General features: G+C 40.7%; 2 protein-coding genes across 4 annotated transcripts in view; one reads left to right on the top strand and one right to left on the bottom strand.

Moving 5' to 3' along the window:
* Positions 1-20,581, top strand: part of LRP5 (LDL receptor related protein 5) — a 133,295-nt gene extending 112,714 nt beyond the window's left edge. For 2 of the 3 annotated variants that reach the window (XM_065683137.1, XM_065683139.1), the window contains 6 exons: positions 1,272-1,508; positions 4,595-4,705; positions 7,550-7,795; positions 10,174-10,313; positions 12,638-12,735; positions 13,382-20,581. In XM_065683137.1, the coding sequence (XP_065539209.1) occupies positions 1,272-1,508; positions 4,595-4,705; positions 7,550-7,795; positions 10,174-10,313; positions 12,638-12,735; positions 13,382-13,643 (1,094 nt within the window). In that variant the 3' untranslated portion in view covers positions 13,644-20,581. The remainder of the gene's footprint in view (positions 1-1,271; positions 1,509-4,594; positions 4,706-7,549; positions 7,796-10,173; positions 10,314-12,637; positions 12,736-13,381) is intronic. The other variant, XM_065683138.1, reaches the window with a different exon arrangement.
* LOC136017497 (basic proline-rich protein-like) overlaps positions 1-26,191 on the bottom strand; it is a 48,271-nt gene that overhangs the window by 10,167 nt on the left and 11,913 nt on the right. Inside the window, exons 3-4 of the mRNA XM_065685810.1 lie at positions 17,096-17,192; positions 14,527-14,588 (exon numbers count right to left, since the gene is read on the bottom strand). Of these exons, the coding sequence (XP_065541882.1) occupies positions 14,574-14,588; positions 17,096-17,192 (112 nt within the window). The 3' untranslated portion in view covers positions 14,527-14,573. The remainder of the gene's footprint in view (positions 1-14,526; positions 14,589-17,095; positions 17,193-26,191) is intronic.

Genomic DNA, 26,191 nt, shown 5'->3' with positions numbered 1-26,191 from the left:
GTTGTCATAGACAGGGTGTTATGTGCTACCCTATTAATCCAAGTGGTAAAGCATCTACTTGGAGCATTCACTGGCAACAGCAGCTGTGGGGATCAGTGACTGCCTGTGTTAACTTGTTTAATTACATCACAGGGATCTGACCCAGCAAATTTTGAAATCAGTGGAAATGTGTCTGTTTGCTGCAGCGATGTTTTGAGATGCTCCCCTCATTTTCAACATAAATAACTGCTACTCCAGTAACTGAAGGTTCTTATATGTTGGCTAATGGCTTATATGTTGATATTAATGGTGGAAAAGTATATGCTAATTTGATCTATGTAAGAATTAGCAGCATTTTTTGCCATAGATTCTTGATCTGGTTTGTCTTTGTCTTTTCACATTCTGAAGAAATCAATAAGTGTCTTCTTATAGCATAACTGTAGCATCTCTACATGAGGTTGTAGCTGCTGCTAAATGCTAACAGCGTGTGACTGGGCAACAGTATATTTGTGGAGTGGATTGATGCCAGGATCTTGGGGCCATGAAAAGTCAAATTTGAAGGAAGTCCAGGCTTTCTTAGGTCCAACAGATAAAAAAATGAAAGTCCAGAGTTCTGTCCCTGACGATAGTGAAAGAACGTAAGACCAAGGCAGGCCTGTGGTGCTCTCCAGACTACTTTCTGAACCTCCAGTGACCTACAGCCCAGGATTTTCCAGCAAGAGGACTTAGCTTAATGTTTAACAGGCCTTTACAGATACTTTTCCTACATTCATATTTTTCAGTTCATACCTAACTCAGCAATTTGTGGATAAACCACTGGAAAAATAGAGAAACAGATATTGTAGAAGCAGATGTTGTATGTTTTAAGTAGATTAATTGTCAGTTAACCCAATGTGCCAAGTTTTCTTATGAAGAATTGTTCCAGGATAATATATTTGCAGGTATTACAGTTGTGTATACTGTGGTTTGAGTATTTATTCGAATTTGTGCATGACAGTGTCTTCCAAAGGGTGACTGTAGGAGCCAAAGTATTTGTAGTTCCTGTCCTTAGTTCAGTGCTCAACTGCTACAGCAAGATTCTTCAACCAGCATGCATCCAGTTTTTGATATGAAGTTGGCAAGATTTCATTCCCTATGCAAAATCATGTTTTCCTCTTTGCTGGAATCTTAATATTGCGATAGAACTTCAGTTCAGGGATGTGCGTTTTTCTTTTAGAAGTCTGTCACATTGTTATTTTGTTGTAAGGGCTAAAATTGAATATACAAATGTGATTTGTTTTCGCTTTCTCCAGAACCTCCAACTTGTTCCCCAGACCAGTTTACCTGTGCAACTGGAGAGATTGACTGTATCCCAATGGCATGGCGATGTGATGGATTTCCAGAGTGTGATGACCAGAGTGATGAAGATAGTTGCCCAATATGCTCTGCATCCCAGTTTCAGTGTGAGAAAGGACAGTGTATCGATGCACACTTGCGGTGTAATGGAGAAATCGACTGCCAAGATAAATCTGATGAAGCAGATTGTGATAGTAAGATTGATTTTCCTGAACTTGTGGTTTTAACATAAGCATCCATTTGGGATTCTAAGTGTTCTTCATATGTCTGTATAGGATTTTTAGTTTCAAATGGTGAAAAAGAACCTTAATCATAAGCCTAACTAAGCTATCCACTGTTTTTCTTTCCCTCTTTCTTATTCTGTTGCTCAAATTAAACTTCTCTGTATCTACTTAAATTTCTGACCCTGTAACTACAGGTGTGTGGGAGGTTGGTTAGAGAGTATCTTTAATACATATCCTGAATGAAAACAGGATAGAAACTGGCAGAACTTAACAAATGCTTTTTTTTTCCTGTATAATTATCATTTTGGCTTGCACTGTTTCCTGGGTGTCCACTTCACCTCTGGACAGTCGTCACAGCAAGGTGCCACAGGACACCTTAATCCTGTGGCTGAATTGGCTTTTCTGAGAGTTCACTCTTAGAAAGCCAATGTTTATAATCCTGGATATACGTTTCTATGAGAAATCTGTGGAATGACATCCAAGGAACTTTTACTGCTCCAGCTGCTTTGTATGCAGTCAGCCGTAGGATCTGGGTCCCAAAGAGAAGCATGAATGGGTGGATTTGCATCATCCTTTAGTTGATGGGAAACCTTGCATATTCTGTATCTAGTATCAAAGCACAGCTGAAACAGGCACTTGACTATGAGCTGGTACCATGGCTTCTTATTGCTGTACAGAATTTCAGGAGCCTATTCAGTACTGTGGCTCTTGGACTGTTGAAGCCCCAGGACCATTGGCTTTACCCACTCAGTGACTAATAATTGCCACTGGGCCAGCAGGATAGACTTTTGTGAACATTTCAGTGAGTAATTCTGTGGATTTGCAATGTCTCCTCTGTAACTTTTGAGCCTGGATACCAGAACACCAGTGCCGCCTTTGCAAAGAGGAGGATCATCCATGTCTAAGTTCCTGTCTTTCTTATGGGAGGTGGTACTTACTAACTGTACTGCTTCATCAAGAAGCCCTGCTTTGTCCAGTATGGAGTGCATATGCAGCCTAACAGTGCCATTACACACATGCAGAGTCAAGGTGGAATGTGCATGTGGTCATATCACTGTGATATGGTGGGCACAGCTAAACAAACTTTATGCCGATGTTCCTGGCATCATATGAACTGTAGGTGCCTGCCTTGCCCTGCACTGCCTCTTTGAGGGCACAGATGGGCATTGCCATCTGGTCTAGAATAGTTTAGTTATGCTCAGTGGTTGTACACCTAGTTTTCTGCAAGCACTTGAGCCACCCAAGTCTAAATTTTTGTCCAGGATGCTGACACTTCCCTAGAAAAGCTATGAAAATACTCAGTGTCCAGGGTTAGACTGAGGGAGATGCGGTGAACGTGGACTCTGTAGTCCTCAGGAACCTTTACAGGCCAAAGCCAGAGTGGATTCCTAAGAAATAAAATCCATTAGGCCTTTCTTATCCGTTAGCATATGTCAGCCTATAACCCACTGTGTTCGGGGAAGGGAAGGTGGCATATAGTGCATTCTTGTTCTTGATATGAAGTTTATTCAGGTAGTGGGGCTAACTGGGCTTAATAGAACTTTGCTACTCCACCACATGCATCAGAGGAATTGCCTTGTGCTCAGAGCAGTGATAATCACTGTCTTTCCGTAGGTCTGAGTTCAATGCCTTGATTCTCTCAGAAGGCACTTCTCCTATCTCCTAGTTTCCCAAGGTGTGTTTTTGGAGAGTTGCACCTGAAGCATTGGCACAGGGGTTGCAGACTGTGATTGGAAATGGCCAAAGAAATGTCCCTGGATATGTCCCACATCTTCAAGACTGTGCCCTTCATCTTGTTGAATCTATTATGGTACTGCTAGCTAGTTCTGTCTTATCCTGAGGAAGTCAAAAGGTTAACAGTGTCATGATGTTGCAACTGGATTGCCATGGCACTGAAGAAACTACATCACCTGAACAACACAGGTTCAGTACACCAAGTTGTCTGTTGCTCGATCAAGAAACCACAAGTTCAACAAGGCGACAGCAACAGAAAACATAGCGTGTAAGAAGGGAAAGGATATTAAGACAGAAGAGAGAAGACAAAGGAGAAGCAGACAGCTGCAAGAATAAGTAGAGGGCTGGTAGTCACTGGCAACTAGGAAGGTGCACACAGAACTTGGCCCTTCTCGTGGTGCAAAAACCTAAGTGGTGTGGTGGGAGCTCTAGATAATTTTAGAGCCTTCTGTTAACATGTAACTGTTTTATATGCATTGTAAGACCTTGTGGAGCTGCATTCAGCTTACTGGGGGCATAACAGTCCAAATCAGGAGCTGATGCATATCAAGCTTCTAGCTAAGTTTTCTCCATAATTTAGTCCTTTTACATGAGAACTGCTCTGCAAAATGGACCTTGGCAAAGTAAGTATGGCTATTGAGGTGGTCCACGTCAAACCACCACCAGTGCTGTGATCAGAAACATGAATTTGGATCTTGCCCTCCAGAAGAAAACAGCCTGTCTTATTTTTGCATTAAATAACCTGTACTGTGAACCTTCCAGGACTGCTGGTTACTAGCCCTTGTACAACAGTCTGTCTTTTATGTCTTTTTATATGCTTTGACTTGACAGAGGTTCCAAAGTTAATTAACAAGTCCTTTTTGCTGAATCAGAGGCTTCTACAAATAGATAAGAAATTTATCAGTTAATTAGCAAGGTTATATTATACAGGACTACATAACATACTACAGACTACATAAGATTATAATATGTCAAGGTATTACATTTTGTTAACCTGTCAGGTGATAAGATACACTTTGTTAGTTACTGTAAGATTATTTATTGCTGATTTCATCCCAGTTTTGCCCCAACAGGACTGATTTGACAAAGGATGGGAGTTACTGGGATAAGAATTTTATTTTAGCCCCACTGACTAGGGTGTGTAACAACAAGAAGGAAGAATCAAGACATATGCAGACTTGCATTTTACCCACAGCAGCAAAGCAGATGTTCTGGTGCCTACCTGGTCAGAAATACACTGAGGCGCCATGTGTCACTTTTTATTAAGTTGCTCAAATGCTGCCATGCAAGTAGTACTTAATCTTTTCTTTCTTTCTGTGCAGCAATTTGTCTGCCCAATCAGTTCCGATGTGCAAGCGGCCAGTGCATCCTCCTGAAGCAACAGTGTGACTCCTTTCCAGATTGCATCGATGGTTCTGATGAGCTTATGTGTGGTGAGATGTCATTCCTTGAGAGTCAAGTGCTGTGTTCAGGCATAATGTCCTATGCAGAGCCCCAGTCTTTGCAGTAATATTCTTTTGGGGTAGCCCAGTGAATCTTGGCCATATATTCTCATAGTTGTATGAGATGTATGTATGTAATATGTATGTGATAAAGTATGTAATGCTATTATTCCAGGAAATGCAACACAGTATTAGTGAAGATGGTCTGAAATCCCAGTGTTACTTCAAGCTAGTTACAAAATGCTATATGGGATACAATGCTGCCTTCTTTAGATGAGCCTTCAGATCTATACCCAGGGGATCTGATTCAACTATGCTCAGCACCTTGGTACTTGCAGAGCTGCTGCTAAGCATGGGGTGGCTTTTAAAAGCACACAGCCCAATCCACTGCAAGGAGTCAACTACAGGGTCAAGCTGCGGGATAATTATGTGGAGGGACTAGCATGAAGTGAGCAAAAGTCCACAAGAGACCACAAGCTTGTCTGTTAAAGTGCAGATAGTTAGGAAAAGAATATAAGGAGAGAGACCTTGATTTTTCTGGGCAAAATGTTACTTTGCACTGCCATTCCCATGCCAGTAGGTTTATGCAAGTTAGAGGCATGCTGATGGCTGTTGCTGTGTTAGTCCTTAGCAGGATCTGTTATTTTGCAGTCCGAAGTGGATGGTAAAATTCGCTTACCTGTGCTCTGCTTGCAGTTTCCCTCTTTCTGCACCATGAGGGTGACTAGTGCCTGAAGTTTTCAGGCAATGGGCAGATAAAGGGAACATTTAGTAGCTCACAAGTTGTTTAGCAAAACAGAGCATAGCATTTTAGAAAAGAAGCAAATAGATGTGCTGATCTGTTGGTAGTTCATTTCTGAACATACACCTTGTGTTGGGTGGTTTTGCTTAATGATGTTGCTTATAGGGCCTTGGCTAATTGCAGGGGTTTTAATATCTTAGTCTTGTCAGATTTTAAAGCACCAGCTGTCAGAAGCTGTGCCACTGCTCTTATGAGAAGAGGGGTCACCAGGTGGTCTGAGTAACCTTGTCTCTTCCTTCCATCCTCACGGGGGGTACAGCAAGGAAAAGTGTATTTCATAAACAAAAGTGGTGACGGGAGCCCACTGAAGTGGTGAATAGAAGAAAAGGCTAAAAGAATGGCCACAAAAACTGTTCTCCCACATCTTCCGCTTATCTCTCAGCTCTCACCCTGTTCCCTTGCTTCTCTGGATAATGTAAAGCCACTTCTTCGTCTTTTTTTCTTTTTCAGTTTATTTTCTTTGTGCACTTGACAAACTTTCATGCTGCCAAGTTAATGCAGCTGTTTCCTGTTTGCAGTTAGGGTCCAGTCCTGCAATTAGGTCTTAACTGATTTAAGTGTGTCTTTATGTAGACATAAGACTGCCTCCTCTGGAGTCTCTTCGTGGAACAGAGCATTCTGTGGTTTCTTGCTTGACTGAGGGAAGGAACTCAAGCAGGGAATAAGAATGATTGCTACTTTCTAGATAAGGATCTTGCATTCAAAAGAAGCTAGATTCAACCAAAATGAGAATTGTGTGTTTTAAATTAATTAGTTTGGGAACATGTTTTAATTTTGGCTTTGTTTTTTTCTGGTGTCATATCTGTTCTAATCTATTTGAAAATTAGGGACTTAGCTGGCATAAAAGCTGTCACGCACTAATAAGTGTGAAGACTGTGAAACAGAAATGAATTCTTGATGCTGAGCTGTTAAAGGGTTTATCAGTAGAATTTTGTATTTCCTTTATCTTCCTTCTCAAATTTCAGTTGTTTTTCCACTGAAAGGAATGAAACCAGAACCACTGGAGAAAAATTTTATGAAGTGAAGGCTTGAATCTTATGTGAACCATTTCACTTCTTACAGCTTCATTAAGGGGGGAAAGGGTCTATAGTTTGATCTGAATGCGTAAAATTGATCGGCTTTGGCCAAGTTTATTTTGATTTTTTCACTTTATGAATATAAATGTATATTTGTGTATGTAAAAAAGAACTATAACTGTTGTGTGAATCATGTGGAAAAACTGGTTTTCACTGAAGAATGTCACATATATGAAAAACAGAGGTGTCAGGTTTATTTAGCAATAATTGTGAATGTGTTACCCATAATGAGGGAAGATAGGAAACATAGCTCATCTCAAATACTGCAGCACTTTTTATGGTTCAACATCGGGGTGTATAGGGAACAAAGAAATAAGAAGTAGGAATATTTGAGATACTCTGTATTTTGTTTTTCTTCCAATTTGTAAAGTTTATTTTAGAAAGCAAGTCATATTTTAGTAAGGCAAACTATGCTATTTTAAGCCCTAATTAGCAAGGAAGACATCCACTGCTTAATACATATGGCAGCATTTGGTAAAATCTTTTAATTTTTTAATGATTTTTTAAAATGTTTTTATTTTCTAGTGGTTTTTAATTTTTTAAAAGCTAGCACAAATGGCTTTTGAGAGAGCAGAGTCCTCTCTGAGCAAGGACTTCATGTTTATAAGTGTCCTATACCCTTAATCTGGGGGGGGGGGGTGGAGGTGGGGAGAAAACTTCCTAGACTGTTCTTATCAAGATGCTAAGTAATCCTGTTCTGAGACGAATTGCTAGACACGAAGGAGAGTACCTTGCTAATACTACTTGATGTACGTGGAGGGGTGGAAGAGGCATGAACTCCTGTGCATGGTATAAGAATATGTGGAGCTGTAGATGCCCAAGTTTGATGCAGATGCTTCCAAAGACCTTGTGTGAATGACTGAGCTGACTTATTTGCTGTAACAAGCTCCAGGATAGCAACATATGAATTGCCCCATGTTTAATGCCCTTCTTTATTTTTTTCTCCTCTCTTTCCAGAAAAAACAAAGCCATCTTCAGATGAGTCGCAGCCACACAGTAGTGCCATTGGTCCTGTCATTGGTATAATATTGTCACTTTTTGTCATGGGAGGAATGTACTTTGTTTGCCAGCGAGTGGTGTGTCAGCGCTATGCCGGGCCCAATAGTCCTTTTCCACATGAGTATGTCAGTGGCACCCCTCACGTCCCTCTTAATTTTATTGCTCCAGGAAGTTCTCAACATGGCACTTTTACTGGTAAGGATGGTAAGGACCTTGCACCTAATCAGTACCATTACATTGTCTGGATTTGGAGTTATACACATTATTTAGAGTGCAGAAATTAGATGTTGTTGATCAGCTCAGTGGTTTTGGTATAAATCTGTCATTTGGATCAGATATGCAAAACCACATTTCAGTAGGCATCTTGCCATATTTTCAAAAGCAGTTTTCATGCTAAACTGCATCTGCACAGGCGTTTAACTTTTTGATAGAAAATTAACCGTATTTTGCCAGAGAAAACATGCTCTTTAAATAGCTCATTCTGGTTTATGTAATAAAGCCTGAGCTTTGCATAGTACTTCATACCTAAGGCCTGCGAAACACTTAGAAGACTAGTGAACCGTGTGCAATACTGGAAACAGGAACACATGTTCCTGTTTCCTAGAATGCCATTTAGCATTCTGGTGAAAGTTCTGTTGAGTTATTCTTTGTGTCTGTCCTGTCCATTAAAGTTCTTCACACATTTTGGCCTGTTTGCCAGAGATGGATATGTTATTCCACAGTGGAAAGAAGCAGAGGAAAGAAGTAAAGCAGTTTACTTTACTGTAATACAAAAAAGCATGGGATAAACTTCCCAAAGTTACAGCAGCAGATGTGGAAGAACACAAGTGGCCTGGGTGTGGCATCACAATCTGGCTGCTCATTGCCTGAAGTGTAATGAAAACATACCTTTTGTTTTAGCCCATCTCTGAGACTGCCTTCCTGTTTGCTTTTGGACAAAGCATTTATTCTCTGTGTCTCAGTCCTTCATCTCTAAAACAGCAAAGCTTCTCTACCTTGCAAAGGACTCAAACTGTCCCGTTGGAGAAGTGCATGCAGCTATGATGCTGAGACCGAAGGAAGACTTGAAGTAGACATAAAAGTTTAGGATATTCAGCTAATAAATAAGAACCCAGAAACCTCAAATAGACATCAAAGTAAACACTTAAATGGTGTACCTCAGATCATTTTGCAAAGTAAAACATACTTTTCATGTAGGAAATAGCAAAGTCTTAACTATAGAGCCCTGAGAAGAAAGAATTTATCTTCATACTGTTTAGGAAGCAGGAAAGTAAATGTTCATCTGTAAACCTGCCAGACGGGGTTACAATAGAGGAAATCCATACTTAAGAGTATTTGGAGTCTGCTTTTCATGTCAGCTGAAATCAGGTGGATGATAAACTTAAAGACAAATGAAAAGATGTGGCACTTCTTCATATTAAACAAGTTTGTGAGATGTGCTAATTGTTGTTTTCTTCTAGCCATGGCTTTGAAGATAGCCAGATGTAACTTAGGTTTAGCCTTTCTCACACTTAATGGCTGTGGTCAACTACTCCTGCTTAAAGTATGTTTTTATGGTTATTGAAAGGTTTTTGTGGTAGGAGATAAAATCTAAGGATGAAATCATTGCAAGTGAGATCTTTGCAGCAGGGTTCTAATTTGGACTTCACACTGAAGCTTTTTTAATTAAAGCAGGTATCAGTGGTTTTTGTCAGTACCTCTGTAGGTGTTAACCAAGCTGTCATTCTGATTCTCATTTGTATTTCTTATTTTTTTCTAATCCATATTGCTGTGACAAGTTACAGCAGCTGAAAATTTTACCATTGTTGTTCATTCTAAAGAAAAGACATACGTTCGTAATACCATGACAGTTCCAAAACAGTCATGAATGCTGATCTTAGAGCCACTCTGCTTGTAATAAATATTTCCTGCATCTGAAAGTTTTCTGAAACCTTCCCAAACTGTTTCATTAGCACTGAGTAGCCTGACAGGAAGAAGCTAAAATGCATGATCTGATTTAAGTGTATATTGCAGCAAAACTGATTGGAGAATGTTGTCTTCCCTCTTCCTGTCACCCAGGATTCCTTCTTTGTGCCACTGCTGCTTTCAGTTTAAGCAGTGATTTTGATTATTTTATTCTTTTTTTATAAAAATAATGATTTTTTTTTGCTGTTGTTCATGTACTTGCAATTAACTTGCTTTGGATGGAAATGAAAACTTCGTAGCTTGTTTTTTCTAGCTTGTTTTTCTTGGGCAGTGTATAATGTTTTTTTTGCAAGCACCTGAATTTAATTGGAAAATTTCTTAGTTAACAATTTGGATGAAAAGTTTGGGTCAGCTGTTCTGGAGATTCCTTTCCCTAGCAGAGTGGTGAGAGCGGGTTGTGAGGAGTTCAGTGCTGCAGTGAGACATTAAGTGGTGTGGGGGCGAGATGTTTTCTTTACAAAATATGTTGTTCCTTGTGTTTACATAAAACACTGTTCCCAAAGTGGCAACCAGTAGCGTTGCGCAGGTTTGCCAAGCTGCGGATTTGTTTTCTGGTTTGCGTTGGTAGATGGAATTGTGGTTTACCTAACCTTGTTTTCCTCTCTGTCTCACTGCAGGCATCTCTTGTGGAAAGTCCATGATCAGCTCCATGAGTCTCATGGGAGGAAGCAGCGGTGCCCCCTTATATGACAGAAACCACGTTACTGGAGCCTCTTCAAGTAGCTCATCCAGCACGAAAGCCACTTTCTACCCACAGGTATGTCTTGAAAATATACCTTTGAGTTAAGTACCTCCCCCTTTTAAAGAAAGAGAAGATGAAAATTTATGCTACTAAATAGAATAATGGTTATTCTAAGGTATTACTGTTTATGATCTACAGGCACAGTCTGATACCCAATGAACTCCATGATAGGACTTTGTTGTAGTCCATGAGGATTACACAGTGCTATACGGTGTCTAAAATGTTTTGCTTCTGGAGCGGTATTCAGCTGGGTTGTTCCTGGACACTTCTGTTCTTATGTCTTGACTCCCTTGGAGATGCCACCTCCTTTGTTCTTTGTAAACTCTGATGTCAGTGGCCCAATGACATTTTGCACCGTGTAATGCTGCAGGCACACATGGAATAAAAAGACAAACAAGACACAACAGGACTGGAATGCAAACGCATAAGAAATAAGCTTGGCTTGCTGTTCAGATAGTGTCGATTGTTGATTGAGAAAACTAGTGTATGCATGGGAGAAAACACTTGCACCGGCAGGAATTACTTTGCTTGGGTTTTTTCAGCTGTAATTTAGCTCAGTTTCTGGCTTTTAGCTGTTGGAAGTGAAAGAATTTTAGTCCCCATTTTTCTGAATTAATTCAAAGCCATGAATAGGAGTTATTCTTTATGAATACGTAGGAGGAACATTACATATGTTAGCTAGCATTTTGTCATGTAAGTTTTTTTCCTTAGTGATTCCAAGCAAAACATGCACTCACTCTTCTGTTCACACAAGCTTGCAGAGTCGATCTGCTAGCTATTGAGGTGATTTTTTGGGAGCCCACATACTTTGTGGGTATCTCTCCCCTTTAAGAAGGGCAAGAATAGAAAAGAGAGGCTTGTGAGCTTATCTATTGCTAAGGTAAAACTGTTACTTATTTCTTGCATTCCCTTCTCAATGAAGTTATCAAGCAGCTAGTCCAGCTAGCAGATGTTCAGAAGTCAGCAGCCCTCGTAATTTAGCTTGTCTCATGCTTCACCAGTATCTCTGCAACATGCTGAACAATTTAATGCTAATACTGGGTTGATGTGTCAATGCCACACTAAAAAGGATGAACGGAAAAACTTAGCTGAATTTATATAAAAATACTTAAATGTATCTTGAAAGAGGAAAGAATGGCTTTAAACTGAGAGAAGGGAGATTGAGATGAGATCTTAGGCAGAAGTTCTTCCCTGTGAGGGTGGTGAGGCACTGGCACAGGTTGCCCAGAGAAGCTGTGGCTGCCCTATCCCTGACAGGGTTCAAGGCGAAGTTGGATGGGGCTTGGAGCAACCTGGTCTAGTGGAAGGTGTCCCTGCCTGTGGCAGGGGGTTGGAACTGAATGAGCTTTAAGGTCCCTTCCAACCCAAACCATTCTGTGGTTCTATGATTAATAGTGATATACTCAACAACCAGGAATCATTTTGCTAGACACTGCACAGTGAAGACCAAAACAATGATCTCCACTCCAGTGATTTTACAGTTACTATAATGAGAGAAGAGCAGAGGTAGAGGAAGGATGCTATCGTGGTCACTGTTGCAGGCCGTGGCTTGGCAGAATGCCCAGGACAGGCTGTGTACAAGATACTCACTTCAATAGCAAGGCCCTACCCATCAGTAGCAATGCTGTAATTTTCCATATTGGGACGGATGAAGTGCACTCCTTGTTTTTAGGCCAGTATCCTGCTGGTCATGTCAAAGGTTCTGCTTCCTGCTATGGGAAAGATCCTAAAGGATTCTGAAATGCAACAAACTTCCTAGTGTGAGGGTTACCAGCAACTCTGTATATGCACACACAGGCTAGGGCAGGCTGTAACTATTTTTTAGCTCTTAGTCTCTTTGCATTGTGAACTGTGTCAAAATCATGTGTTTACAGAACCACAGTAAAAAAGTACTCAGGCAAGGATGGAGTTGTATTAGTTATGGTAAAGGAACTTGGCCTCCTGATCCTGCTACTAACCTGGGTGTTAGTTTAGGGGCTGGGATTGGAACAGACTTTGTTTCCTTGAGGATATCAGTCCTTTGATCCAATGAAGTACACTGAGATTCAGCAAAAATGTGTCTCGTTTCCAGCTTTACCACAGCCTTCCGGTGTAATAATGGATGTGGCAAGGAAGAAAATGCCATGTACTGAGAGAACTTTGAAGGCCTGAAGTGTACGCGAGCCCAGAGTAAAGCCTCATAATGAACTTCCATGATTTTAGAAATGTGTTAATTCACCCAAGCACCAATGAGAGGAAAATAAAATAAGGATGAGTGACAGGGTGAAGGCATAAATATTTTCAAAAGAAGTAGTTGTAGAATTAATGCAAACTTTTGCCCTTTTTCCTATTTTTCCTAGATCTTGAACCCACCTCCTTCCCCGGCTACCGATCGCTCCCTGTATAATGCAGAGATGTTTTATTCTTCAAACATTCCTTCAACCACAAGATCTTACAGGTACAGCCCATATAAAAAGTTTTGATAAATCTTCTATTGATCTGTCCTTTAGTTTTGGATCTTAAGCAGCCTTTACCTTGTTAAAAAAAACCCAACTTTCTTTCTCTTAATAAATGACCATTTAAATGGAGGTTATGCCAGTTTTAAGTTTAAACATTGGCTTTGTGCTCATGTTTTGACATGACAGGATTTAGTGCCTTCCAATACAGTGTTGCTGAGTAATAATGCAATATATGTAGGTTATATTGCTATGTAAGTCCCTAACCATCCTGCATAGAGAAAATTGGTGGTTTCTGTTCAGTTCCTCAAGCTCTTCATAAAACTCTTTGATGAGTCACACTATTTGTTAGTGACTGGGCTAAATGTTCCTGGTGGTCTCCTCTGGCTGGTCAGGGGCCGGAAAAATGTGCTGCTGGCAGAGGGTAGTTGTAGTTGTAGTTGTGCCAATCAAATTTAACACAGTTCAGGTACTTCTTGTTGGTTTCTTATGAAAACATGAATTAAGGTTCACAACAGTATTCATGAGCAGGCATCCTGACTGAGGACACAGAGCAAATCATTTCCAATATGTCTGTCTTTTTTCCTTTTTTCCCTAGATCACAACTAATGCATGCGGGGTTTTGTTTGTTTTATTTTCTTTCTGCAGGCCATATATTATACGAGGGATAGCTCCACCCACAACCCCATGCAGCACAGATGTTTGTGACAGTGACTACACTACTAGTCGATGGAAGGCCAACAAATACTATATCGATTTAAATTCAGACTCAGACCCTTATCCCCCACCACCCACACCTCGCAGTCAGTACATGTCAGCAGAAGAAAGTTGCCCTCCATCTCCTGCCACAGAACGAAGCTATTTTCACCTCTACCCCCCTCCACCCTCTCCTTGTACAGACTCCTCATGACCTCAACAGAAGGAACTCTTCCTGTAAATATTTTAAAATATGAACAGATTTAAAATATATATTTTATGATTTAAAAATAAATTGGGGTGGGAATTTAAAGAAAAGAAATGTGAATAAAAATGGGTGGGAGGGATGGGGCTGTGAAAAATTGTACAGAGGAAGAATATTTATAAAATTGATTTTTTTAACTTAAGTTCCATTCTTTTGTGCCATATTTGCCTTTTTGATGTCATGAAAATTACTCAGTCTCCAAAGGATTTGGGGAGGGAACGCTGAAACTTTTTGCATTTTTAAGTCACCTTTTTACATGCAAAGTGTATGTAATTCTTTTTATTAATGTGAGACAAGAAAGCAAAGTGGCCTGTGGAAGAGTCTAAAGAAAGGTGTAAGTTTATTTGCAGAGAAGAAAAAGATGTTTAAATAAAACTGTCAGTATCTCACCCCCTCCCACCACTGGGAGAACACATGCAATGGTCACAACCCTTAGATCCTCCTGTTTGCACATGAGCTGAATGCTTCCCAGCAGAACTCACATGCTGAGACCCAGATTTCAAATCTCCCTCTCCTTTTGCTTAGGATTGAACTGGAAGAACACTTCTTTTGGCCAAACCTTACAGCTTAACTAGGCTCACAGGCCTAGTTAAGTTGTCATGTCATGCCTCATGTCGGTGCCACTGCACATGGCTAGTTCTGGAAATGATTCAAGCTAAAAAAGATAACCAGCCTTAAAAAACTTGGTTTAGCACCAGTCAGTTCCCCACTTGAGTGGGTGAATGGTAGCAGAAGCAGTCGTATTGACCTGTGGGTTAGAGGAAGGGGCAAGTAAAGTGGTATTTAAGCTATGAGAAATGTCTGCAAAAAGTGCATATTTGGTCAGACTCACTGTTTGAATTGTGATGAAACCAAATTCCGTCATCCTTCCTTTGATGACTATCTGGGAAGAGGCTGCAATAGGAAGAGGCTGCAATAGTCAGCTGCTTCTCATAATACAGGGCAAGTTCTCTTTTTTCCAACAGTCCATTAATTCAATGTGACAGGTCTCTGAGATGTTCACTCGTATTGACAGACCAGAGACAGACTTCATTTCTAATGTTGATATTACAAAGAGGAATGGTATGGTCGTTTTCATGCATTTAAATGGGGAAAGTTGTTTGCTTTCTAATTGGTGTTCATAGAAAATGGCATCTGCATAGCTCAAAGCAAAAACATCTGCTGTTCAAACAGTTAGCTCTCATAAAAATTAGCCACACAATTAGTTCAGGTTTAGAAATAGAAAAAGCAGGGGGGGTGGGGGTGAGAATAGGAGACAAATACTTATTTCTAATTGATTTGAAATAAAGAAAAGAAACTGTAATATAAATTGCTGTAATCTAAAGACATCATGAACAGCAAAGTGCTCATATTCCCAACTCCTACCAACAAAAACACTTAGGGAATCGTGGATAGGATCAGCCCCTTCCAAAATACAGAAGATAGATTTTTGCTTTGCTTGTTCTTTTGCTGTAACAAAAAGGATTGAGTATTTTATGGTACTTCATATATTCAGCTCTGATGATGATAATGTGAGTGCCTGCTTGGGATATTTGAGGGAAGTTCAGAATATGTAGATTCTCAGCTGTTTCTGCAGCTGCTGAATAATACGTGTTGGGCTCTTGATAGCCTTAATATTGTTGGCAACAATGGAGACTTTTTTCTCGTTTGAACTTGAACTATACTTGGTTTTGGGTCTTTTTAGCAAGTTACTTGAGAGTACATCAGAGGAACTGTGCAACTCCAGGACAGAGGTCTTTGTGGTGGTGGTGGAGGGGCTGGGGCCACAAGTGTTCTGATCCAGTTCGTGCTTTCAGATTTATTAGTCCAGATCTGTTCTTTCTGTCTCCATTGTTCCTGAGGACAGGACTTGGGCTGCCACTGGTGTGTTGCTAAAACTCTTAAAGTAGCTTTTACTACCTCCTGTCTAAATTTTCATTTGAGACATTGAGCACAAAGAAGACGCCCACCATTTTTGGTGGAGAAAAATACAGAATTAGAGAGTACAGCTTCGAACTGTACGAATGTGTTTTTTCCCCATCCCCTATCAACATCAGTACTTTTGTAGTATGCCAAGAGGGACAAGGCCACAGCTTGTTACTCTTAGCAGGTCTCTGAACAACTGTTAATGATTTGGTGAAACAAAGCAATTCTCAAGTGATCATATTTCAGTCAACTAAATTAGTATAGATCCACAGGATATTTTATGTACTATATTGATCACACAGAGAAGTACTTGTTCTGCATTACAGCAGTTGGTAGACCAGTTTCGTATCATATGTAATTTTCTACATGATAATTATTCACCATTTATAATTAATTCATTAGCTTAGTTGTTTCATGTGACATCTCTAGCTTAGAGACATACCACGTGAATTTTCCTGTATCGCTGTGATGACACTGAATGCAAAATTGCATTGTTTTGGGTTGGGTTTGGGTTTTTTTGTTTGTTTTTCATTAAACCACTGATCTTTTTAAAAAGCCACAACTGTAACAATCCCAACCACTTCGTCTGAAGACTTGTATCAGAAAACTTATATCCAAACTTTGGAGTTGAGTCCAAGAAAATAGCGTTCTCGCTGAGAGCTAAACTGTCGTAAGAGTCAAATTCTTTTGGAGCTTAGATATTCAGAAGGAAGGATTTACTGAATGAGGTAAATTAGGCATGTACATTTTGATTTCAGTTGAGCATTCACAGCCTCTTGCTGCTGATGTTTGCTGAAAAATTGATTCCTCCGAGGCACTTGGAAGTTTGGTGGTCAGGATTTAAGCCCCACAATGCTCCGTAAGACTGACTTTAAAAGCCTCTTCTAAAAAGAATTTGTATAGAAATCTATCTAATGTTTAAATAATAACTCTTGATTGCTGTAGATTATGTACTTTAAAAGGATGACTGCCCTCCTGGAGCTAGAAAAGACCAGAAAGAAAATTTGAATGACAGGAGCTACTTTTCTCCAGAAGTGTCCTCAGAGTGCTCTTGGTGGTTTCCGTCCTGTGAACTTTCAGGCAAAAGTATAGAAAGTAGGTGCCATTTTCTTCTAGATCAGGATGAAAGAGTTGCTGGGATTAGTGAATGGATATGACAAGTTGTGGCTGAACAGGAAATACGTGGGGGAGAGTTGCATTTTGGTGAGGTTTAGGCATAGTTTTAACAGTTCAAAAGTTGTCCATGAGAAAGCTGACTTCTCCCCCAAGAACCTGCAGGGGGGTGCATGTGACTGGGCAACCCATGTGTTTGTGAGTATTTGAATCAGTGTTTTCAGCCACTATTTTCCATGCCCAATATGACTGCATATTAGCACTTGAAACTGCTCAGGGTGTAATGCAGAACTGTGTCTGCAGCGCAGCTAGGAACAGGCAAACAATATGGTTGATTCTGTGTTAGATTTAAAGCAGAGATGTCCTAGCAGAGAGCACCTTACCTGCCTTCCAGTGCAGTTGTGAAAGCTGCTACTGGGGTAGTCTTCTCTTTTGCAGGATTTATCCTGTCCGCAGGCCAGATGTAGCAGCAGTGTGAACCTGTAAGGTAAATGGACAAGTCGTGATCTTCAACAGTGAAGTATACTTTACTTGCAAGCAAAAGTTTTGTGTAAATTATAGCTTGACTTTACTTCAGCTAGACTGGTTAACAGCCACCACACCCTGACATTTGCAATGGAGGTAATTAATTTGTTCATTATTGATGGATGACTTTGAGGAAACTTCATTAGCACTTTCCCAGCTGTCTTACTGGTTAAATTTTCTTATGCCTGGACAGATCACTAAAGAGCACTTAGGCTAAGATAATGCTAAATCTGTATCTATGACCAATAATGTTTTCTTTAGGATGGTGTTATAATACAAAGTGTTCCAAGCCTAAAAATGAGACTGTGCCATAATCATATTCCAAAGAGGAAGTTTGAAATAAGTTTGTTCTTTTGGAATAGTGAGTTTGATTTTCAATAATAAACGTTGATCTCTCTGGTTTGCAAAAAGTGCAGGCACTTCCCTAAAAGCTCTGATTCTTTTCAGTGTAACAACCAAATGCTCTCTTCCCTCAACACATGTTCTACACACCTAGGATGGGCCTTCTGGGAATATCGAGGCCCATTTATCTTAGACCTGTTTTCTGTCTGATGTCTAAAAGATCATATACTAGGACCCACTGAGTTAGCTCCATTTTTATGCCAACTGGTGCCTCTTTGATTCTGGGGCTTTCGAAATTCTCAGGCTCTGTGTACAGCAGCGAAAAAGGGTTTGGAAGCAGGAGCATCCAGTAAGGTCTGTTCACACTGGGCTGGTGTGGCAGTCACAGGAATGTTCCTCCATTGCCTGAGAGGTCAGATCCCTTTCCTAGGGAGTGCTCTTGTGGTACCCTTCATCAGAGCCTCTGTAGCATGTTGTATTACTTTACAATTGTGGTCAGTCAAACCACAGAAGTTTTGTGCACTTTCAGAAGCAGATCTTCTCTGATGTCAGTCATTTTGATGGAGTGTATGTTGAGTCCATCCAAGTGAGTTAGCTGTGCTTATAATTGTACTACAAGTAATAGCCATTAATGTCAGGAAATGAAAACAGAAGGCAAGCATGTTCCCAATAACTAGTAACACACAAGAGTGTCTGGCTTGGAGCCCTGAATTGGAAGTAACGTATTTGCTGTTACAGTGCTGAAGGACGTTATATAAATGTCCATGGGTGGACAGAGCCTTAGACAAGCCACAGTCAATGGTAGTTTTTTACAGATCAGTTATTCAGTTGTGTCTATGTTTTATTATGACTCCGTTATGAATTATGAGTGGAGTCCTTGCCATAATTTTGGCTTGTCTCTAGAAGATTCAGGGAAGGCTGAATCCTAAATGCTGAGAAGTGTCTGGTTCTGCAGCTGTTCCCTTAGGAATTGCAATATTTTCTGCTCAGTATTAAAGGCAAAAATCCCTTTCTTTAGCTACTCTTAAGTTCAGCTAAACAGCTTAAGGTATTTACCACATGTTAAAAGAAATATTAGTATACATAGGTATTTTCCATCCTGTCAGGTCTTCTAGCTCTTCTTCCTGAGAACACTTACTCTAGTTTCTGTAAAGAGTATTTTTGTTTTATTTATATATTTTGAGGCTGGCCAACTATGCTGTGGGCCTTTTGACAGAAGATCATACTTCCCTGGAGGGGAAGAAAAGAAAAAAAAGGAAAAATTGGGTTTAAATCCTAGAATCATAGACTGGTTTGGGTTGGAAAGGACCTCAAGATCTAGTTCCAACCCCCCTGCCACAGGAAGGGACACCTTCCACTAGGCCATATCACCCAAGGCCCTGTACCACCTGGCCTTGAACAATGTTAAGCCTGCTGATAGGAATGATGGAAACCAGTCTGATGCAAATGGCTTCTGCATTCCACAACAAAATCCTTCAGTGTCATGTCCTGACACGCCAACAGTGCTCCAGCCACCTGTGATGGCATGCTGCCACATCCTGGCTGTGCACAGCATGAACCTTCAGCCCACCTCTGCAGTATGGGCCTGGGTTCTCTCCAGCCAACACGGAGTCCTGGTGGATGTAAGACCCCAGTGGCAATTCCTAAATAGGTCCACAAAATATGTGCAGAGAATGTGCCTAGAAGGACTTACCAGGGGAGAAAAGCAAGTTTGACAGCTTGAGTAAATGACTAATTCACCAGCATTCACATTTTTGAAAAGCAAATACTCCCCAATTATGCACCTTTCTCCAAATAAGAATGATGCTGCTCCTGTGACAGTATTCCAGGTAGTTGTGTTTGACAAAGGGAGTGATATTCCAGTTTCATTCATGCAAAGATCCTGCAGTGCCTAAATAAGTATGAAAGTATTTTGGTTATAACTACAAGCACAATTATCTGTAAAGAGAATTCATCAGCCTACAGAGATAAAACATAAGCTGTTGAAAATGGGAGGATTGTTGTGCTGGTGTATGTGAAATTTGGACCGCAAATCTCAGAAACAAAACTCTAACCCAGACTGCTTTCTTACTTACCTAATTGTATCACAATTGCTGCTATTGTAAATGTACATGAATATACAGAGTACCAAGAATTTTTATAATAAAATCCTCACACAATCTTTTTTATATTAAAATGTGTATGCTGCAAACAGCCTAACAATTACAGCTTTGCATGTGTATCATTTTGTAGCATTTGTTACTACAAAAGACAACTAAACCCAGTACCTCAGTGCCTTCTTTGCATGTTTTAAACAGTTCACTATATTAACTGGGGAAAAAAAAAACCAAGCCTTAAATCACAAGTGCCCTCAAATCATATGTAGATTGTATTCCACTGGTTTTAACAAAACTTTGTATCATCTTTAGGGTTCTCTTCAGTTAAAATACATAAAGAGGTTTGGAACTAACAAAGCTGACAACTGAAATTTTTAGAGCATGCATGTCTTGAATTTGTAATATATTGGAATTTCTTTCAAATGTAGTATTTCAAGTGAACTTTGGTTTGTGCACTCATATCTGTTCCAACAGCAGTCTCGATACATGTAAAAAATACATAACATTGAAAAAAAAAATCCAGTCACTGACATTGATGTGTTTGGGGATTAAATTGATGCTATTTTCAGCTTTTTGCTACAGTACTTTTCATTAGAGCAGTAAAATCTGTCTTGTGTTACAGAAGATCTTTACCAACTATTTTTTCAAGCCTGACTTTCTAGCATACAAATGAACTTGGTAATACTGTCTTAAGAAAAACTTCTTTGAGGCTTTGATCACTTCAGACCGTTATAGGTTAACAACTTTCTGGTCATGAAACTGCAGTGTTTCTTTATGTTAACAAAACCAAAGTCTTGTTTGAAGTAACTGATATTTTGTATAAATATCTGTACAGATAACAGACTCTGCATTTGTACTATAGATTCTGTAGATTTTGTTTTATAATAAATACTTTTAAAAGATTCAGTTAGCAGCCCTTTTTATGAGCAAAAAACTCTTTCATCACCTACAGTAGAAACAATCAGCCAGTATCACAATTCGTTTAGGTACAACCTCAGGGCAGTGTTGTTGTGTCCTTGGTTTTTATTTTAAAATGTACAATAACAGCAAGAACAAGTAGGTTAAAAGGTTGGTTGGAAAGCTTAGCGCCCTTAATGACAATTGTTAGCTAGCTATAGAACTTCCCACAAGTTTGTCAGCATCATGACCTTATCAAAAATGTTACACTACAAAGGAATAATCATTAGACCTGGTCAGCTCTGTATTTCTTTTTTTAATTGTATGGTATCTTTTAAATTGATGCTGTAGGATGTCAAAGAAAATCTTTTAACTAATGACTTTTTGTTATGTGTTTATGGTGAACATACTTCAAAACTAGTTTCAGTGAGTCTAGTTTGGTCTTGATTTCTCTAGTCAATACTGGTGGTCTCAGATTTGTGAAATTTACCATCTTAACCTAAGTTATTCTTCATGAATGGAAGAATACCAATATGGCTATGTTGAAGTTATCTATGTAGTAGACCCTGAAAAAAAAAAGGTAGTTAAGCTCATAAGAGATGTCCACATTTGTCAGGAGGAGCCTCAGTTGAAAGTGGAAATTTTACCAGTAAATTCTGTAAATCTTTAAACATCCCCAGGTATGGGATGTTTGAAATACATCACCCTTTAAAGTCTCAGCTGCAGTGGGACACATGCATTCACAGGTCAGTGCACAGGTGCTCTCCTGACTGGCTGGGACACCTGGTGGCATCTGTTGATGTGGGGTTTTTAATTCCTCAAGTTAGCTAATCAGCATGAAGAATTTCCTCCTCTTCTTAGGGAAGTGCGGGACTGATTTTTTGCTTGTTTTCATTTCAGTTTTTCCCTTTTGCTGCTTTCACTATCTGCAATCAGTTGACCAGGACAGCCAAGCCCTCTGCTCCCTGCCTGGCTGCTTAGTTACCTAAACAACAACAAAAGGAGTTAATGGCAGTTCAACTCCTGCCTGTCTTATGAGTGCCAACACTACTTAGGACAAGCCAGTGGCGTGTTTTAAAGAGAAGAGACTGGTCTTTGAGCATTCAGTATCATTTGGGTCACACTGCAAACCGAAAGACTTTGTGGCTCTTCTTTTTGTGATTGATGTGGCTCTGTGACCTTACTTCACAGGCTGGATCACCTTCTGTGTTTCTGCTGGCCTTGCCTCCCTTCATCTGACGTGCAGATAGGGCAGACTGGCTCTGTCCATGCATACAGCCTGGTCCCAGGGACCCTCCACTTCAACCTCAAGGCCACTGAAGCAGATGCTGGCCTTTTCCTTATAGAGCTCTCCATGTGCCCTCCTAGGATACAGCAGGATCCAGCTGGTGCAGGCAGGTTGGACATCAAGGAGGCACCTGCTTGAGCAAAAGCAGCATGGAGATGGTGATGGCTTGTGATGGTGCCTCTGCTGTCAAGGGGATAGAGTTTCAGGTGACATATTAAAAAACAACTGCAGTGACCAAAGATTATCTGACCTTGAAGATTTCAGGTTAAGAAGTACCAAGAATAAATAGCCTTGCCTCCAGTGTGGCAGGCAACTACTCGTACCAAGTGTTTGACCCCCCTTTAAGCTAGTAGGTTGAGTTGGGCATATGGGCAGACTAATATGGGATGGGAGGAACAGCAACTGTAAACCAGTAAACTGGCTCTTGACTCCCACTGCCTTTCTCACAGTACAACTTTCCTGCAGTTTCACTGAATCTGTCATTTACAGGGAGACATCCATATCAAAAAAATACGAACAAAATACTTAGAGCTTAACACTAACTGAAACCACAAGGTGGCACAATCATCTGGTGTGCAGAGTTGCTCACCAAACTCCATTGCCAAGGGAAGCACAACTCCAGAGCTGCCCTTTTCCACAGGGAATTACCCTGTCTCCTCCCCTTGCACTACGTTTTAAACACTGATGGTGGCTGTAGCTTTTCTCAGAATGAGATTTTTATTACAGAATAAAGCCCTGCCATTACATGCCAATAGAAATTTTGTTGCTATCGGTGATTTTCCTCAGCCCTAGAAAATCCGTAACAGTAAAACCCCTTTTTCTGGTGGTGGAAGCAGAACCTCTGCTAGGCAGCTTTAACTGTGTAGCTATAGCAGCAACTTGTTTGATGCCTGACTTCAGCTTTAATATAATGAGATCAATGCAGATTTTTAAAATCAAGTTAATCATCTATCTATCTCCTTTATTTTCTTCTTTGGATGGAAACATGGAAGGTATGGAAATCCAGATATAAGAATCATGAGAAGGCCAATGCCCAGAAGGATCAAAGGATCTTTTGGAAAAAAAAAGAGGCTGTTCTTATATCCCTTGTTTGCAGGGACACCTGTGTGGGGCAGGGGCACAGGGGGATTTAGTATCACCAGGAAGAAGCAACGCAGTAAAGCAAATCATCAGCACGTCTGTCTTTCCCTCTGTTCTTCTCAGCAGCCATAGGGTAAGTGCAGACTTCTGTTTGCAGGCCTGGTGCTGTTTGACAGCAGGAGGAAATAATTTCTCTCATGTACACTGCTTATTTTTGCTTGTCTCTAGCAGGAAATACATCAGTGTCTGACCTGCCCACAGACATCTTGGTCCTTTGGTCCGGAGCAGCTTGTTTTCCTGGTCACTTCTAACAGAAACAAAGACAGCCAGCAATGATGTGTCTCTTGACTAGTGCTTGGTGTTTAAGCAGTTCTGACAACTGATTCCTTGGTGTTGTTGAAAGTAAGTATCTACTGTCTATACGTCTATATACACACACACTTGCTTCCCTGTCCCTCACTTCTGTACTATCCCCTTTTTGAGGTTATATATACAGCATCTCTACATATATTACATCTCTCTAGATTCATAGTTTTAAATTCTACATACGCTTAGTTGGGAGTGCTTGGGAATCCTGGGGTATTAACTAACTAACCTTGACTCTGCCCACTAAAATCTGCTCCTGCATATTCCCTGAGCCAGACCAGATTTCCAGGAAGAAAAGGTACATCTATTTCCCTGTCCATCACTTATACACTGTCCTTTATTTTGAGCTTTGCTTCATGCCACAGGCTTAAATGGCTTTGCTGAGCCTCCTCTCCTTAGTGAAGGCTTCATGCATGGGGCAGATCAGGCCTGAGGGACACGAGTACTATTCTGTGGGGTTTCAAGGCTGCTGCGCAAGCTGGCAGAAGATGGAGTGACCAGACTCAGGGCTGGGTGCTTGCAAATAGTCTGTCCAAGCAAAGCCTGTTCTATACTGTGCTTATTATCATGCAGTTGCGTAAGCCCACAGTTCATTTCAACCAGAATGAGTTCAAATTTCTGGAACTGCTTTGCTTCTCCTGTCCAAAGGGCAGGATTTGTCCTGAGTGGCCTTTCTTTTTCTAATTAGTGAAATAAATGGTAGACTTCCTCCTCCTTGCACGGGATATCAGAAGCTTGAAATGTCTGTGAACTCATACCCTGTCCATGAGGCATTACTTACATGAGAACACAAAAGTAATTAGAGCACAGTGTTTACTCCTGGTCCCTCTTCTTATTTCCTTCTGTACATTGTGTGGGCTTTCTCCATTAAAACTCACCAAAGGACTAGAAAGCAACAGGAGTACATCAGCATGGGCAAATCCCAATGGCAGAATGAGTATACTCTCACACTATCCCCTGAGTACCTTTGTCTGGGCTGCTGCAAGGGGAAACACTACCTTTCCCCTTAGGTTGGACTATTGCTAGCAAGAAGAGGCAGGACTGCCCAGCCAGAATTGACCTTTACCACGACAGATTGAAGTTATGGTAAAAAATCAGTGAAAGGGCATCTGTACTGCATTATTTCCCTCCCAGTCCCTGAGCATCTTCCTTTGCCTCACAAATCTGACAGAGCACTTACATTTTTAAGCCAAACATGCCACCTACTGTTTGTTAGAAGGGAGACATTGCATAGTCAATGAAGTCAGTGCATAAATTAAGCAAACTAGAAGCATACATTGTATAGTCAATAAAGCCAGTGCATAAACTAGTGAAACTAGAAGCATATTTGCATTGCAAAACTAGCCAAAGGCCCAGGGTAGCACAAGTACCACGCCTGCTCTCCATCGCCATGCAAGAATCACACTGCAACACTATGCTCTTGATCTGCAAATGTGGAGCAGCATGGGCAGAGCCTGGGCAACTTTACAGCCCACCACCATACCATCCCAAACCAAGGCACACAACTGGCACTGCCTGAGAAATCTGCAAAGCAAGCAAACACCACTGCTGCCTCCAGCTGAGGGTTTCCAACACAGGGCAGGGCAGGGGCTAGGAGGGACAAGACAAACTGGTCTTGAAGCAGATTTCAAGGCAGCATCAAGGGCTGCTTCGGAAGAGTGGTGATGGCACAGGAGGCCTCTGAAGGAAGCACTGCCTCTGTAAAAGGGAGAATTCTGCATGGAAAGCCTTCATAACAGGCTTTAATTTTTTATCATCCCTGAAATGGTCAGCCAGTTGGACTACATGATCACTGTAGTCCCATCCAAGTGAACTGTTCTATTCTATTCATGAGAAGCAGGATGAATTTTTACTTCATGGGTGCTGCTGACCAGACCACTGCTGAGAAAACACAGCATCCCTATTCAGAATGGGGACAGGGTACCTAAGAAGTCTGTGGGGAAGCCAAAGTCTCCCTCACTGTGGGGCTCAGAAACCTCTGCTCAGGCAGCCACTGTCTCAGGGTCTCTGCCTCCAGCCCTAAAGCAGTCTGCAGAACAGCCCCAGCTGCGTGGAAGGGCTGAGAGATGGCAGATGCTCTGCAGAGAGGAAGGGAGGAAGGAAAGAAGGGGTTAAAGGACAGAGGGAGTGATGGGCTACAGTTAGCAGATGTCTAGGGCTGAAAGTAGGTCACCTATTATTGCTGGGAAAGGGATGGGGGGTGGGAAGCAATTTGAAAACCAACACATCAGTGAACAAACTAAGCCAAGAAATATGCCAGGGAATACAACTAATTCTTGGAAATCTGACAGAAATCCTTGAAGTACACATGGCTCCTCTAACACACCTTATACATCTATTAATTAAGACTGTCTAATTAAAAGATGTGGTTTTACCTGCACATGTATACAGTCTCATAATGTGGGGGAAAAGATAGTGACATTAAAAAACCTTCAAAAACTTCAAACCCAAAAAAAGCAGAAATTCTCTTACTAGCCATGTAGAAGGCTTGGACAGATACAAACTTGGACAGATACAAAATTCCAGGTTTTCCTCAGCAGCCTCAGTCACATAATTTTGGCCTAAATTCTCAAGGCTATGCACTAATCCCTTTCGATGGCTTTGTGAGTGTTTGGAAGACAGACAATTGCAAATCCTTCTGAGGTTGTGGTCCTTGGTGTGCATAGGTCTCTATTAATATAAAAAGAGGTTAAATAGCATCACCCGAGCAGGTCATGAGGTCTCTGCAAGGCACTCCCTATCTCAGATGTTAGAACTACATGAACTACATGAATTGCAATCATATACAGTTTTTAGGAACCTAATCCCTCTGACTGCCAAGCCTCATGTTTGAGTACTCGTGGGAGTCACTCAGTATTTATAGTCTCTATTCAGAAAAATTAAAT

This window comes from Lathamus discolor, chromosome 6 (genome assembly GCF_037157495.1).
Source record: "Lathamus discolor isolate bLatDis1 chromosome 6, bLatDis1.hap1, whole genome shotgun sequence".
Classification (NCBI taxonomy): domain Eukaryota; kingdom Metazoa; phylum Chordata; class Aves; order Psittaciformes; family Psittacidae; genus Lathamus; species Lathamus discolor.
The sequence above is the reverse complement of the archived record's forward strand: the minus strand, read 5'-3'. Positions and strand labels throughout refer to the sequence as shown.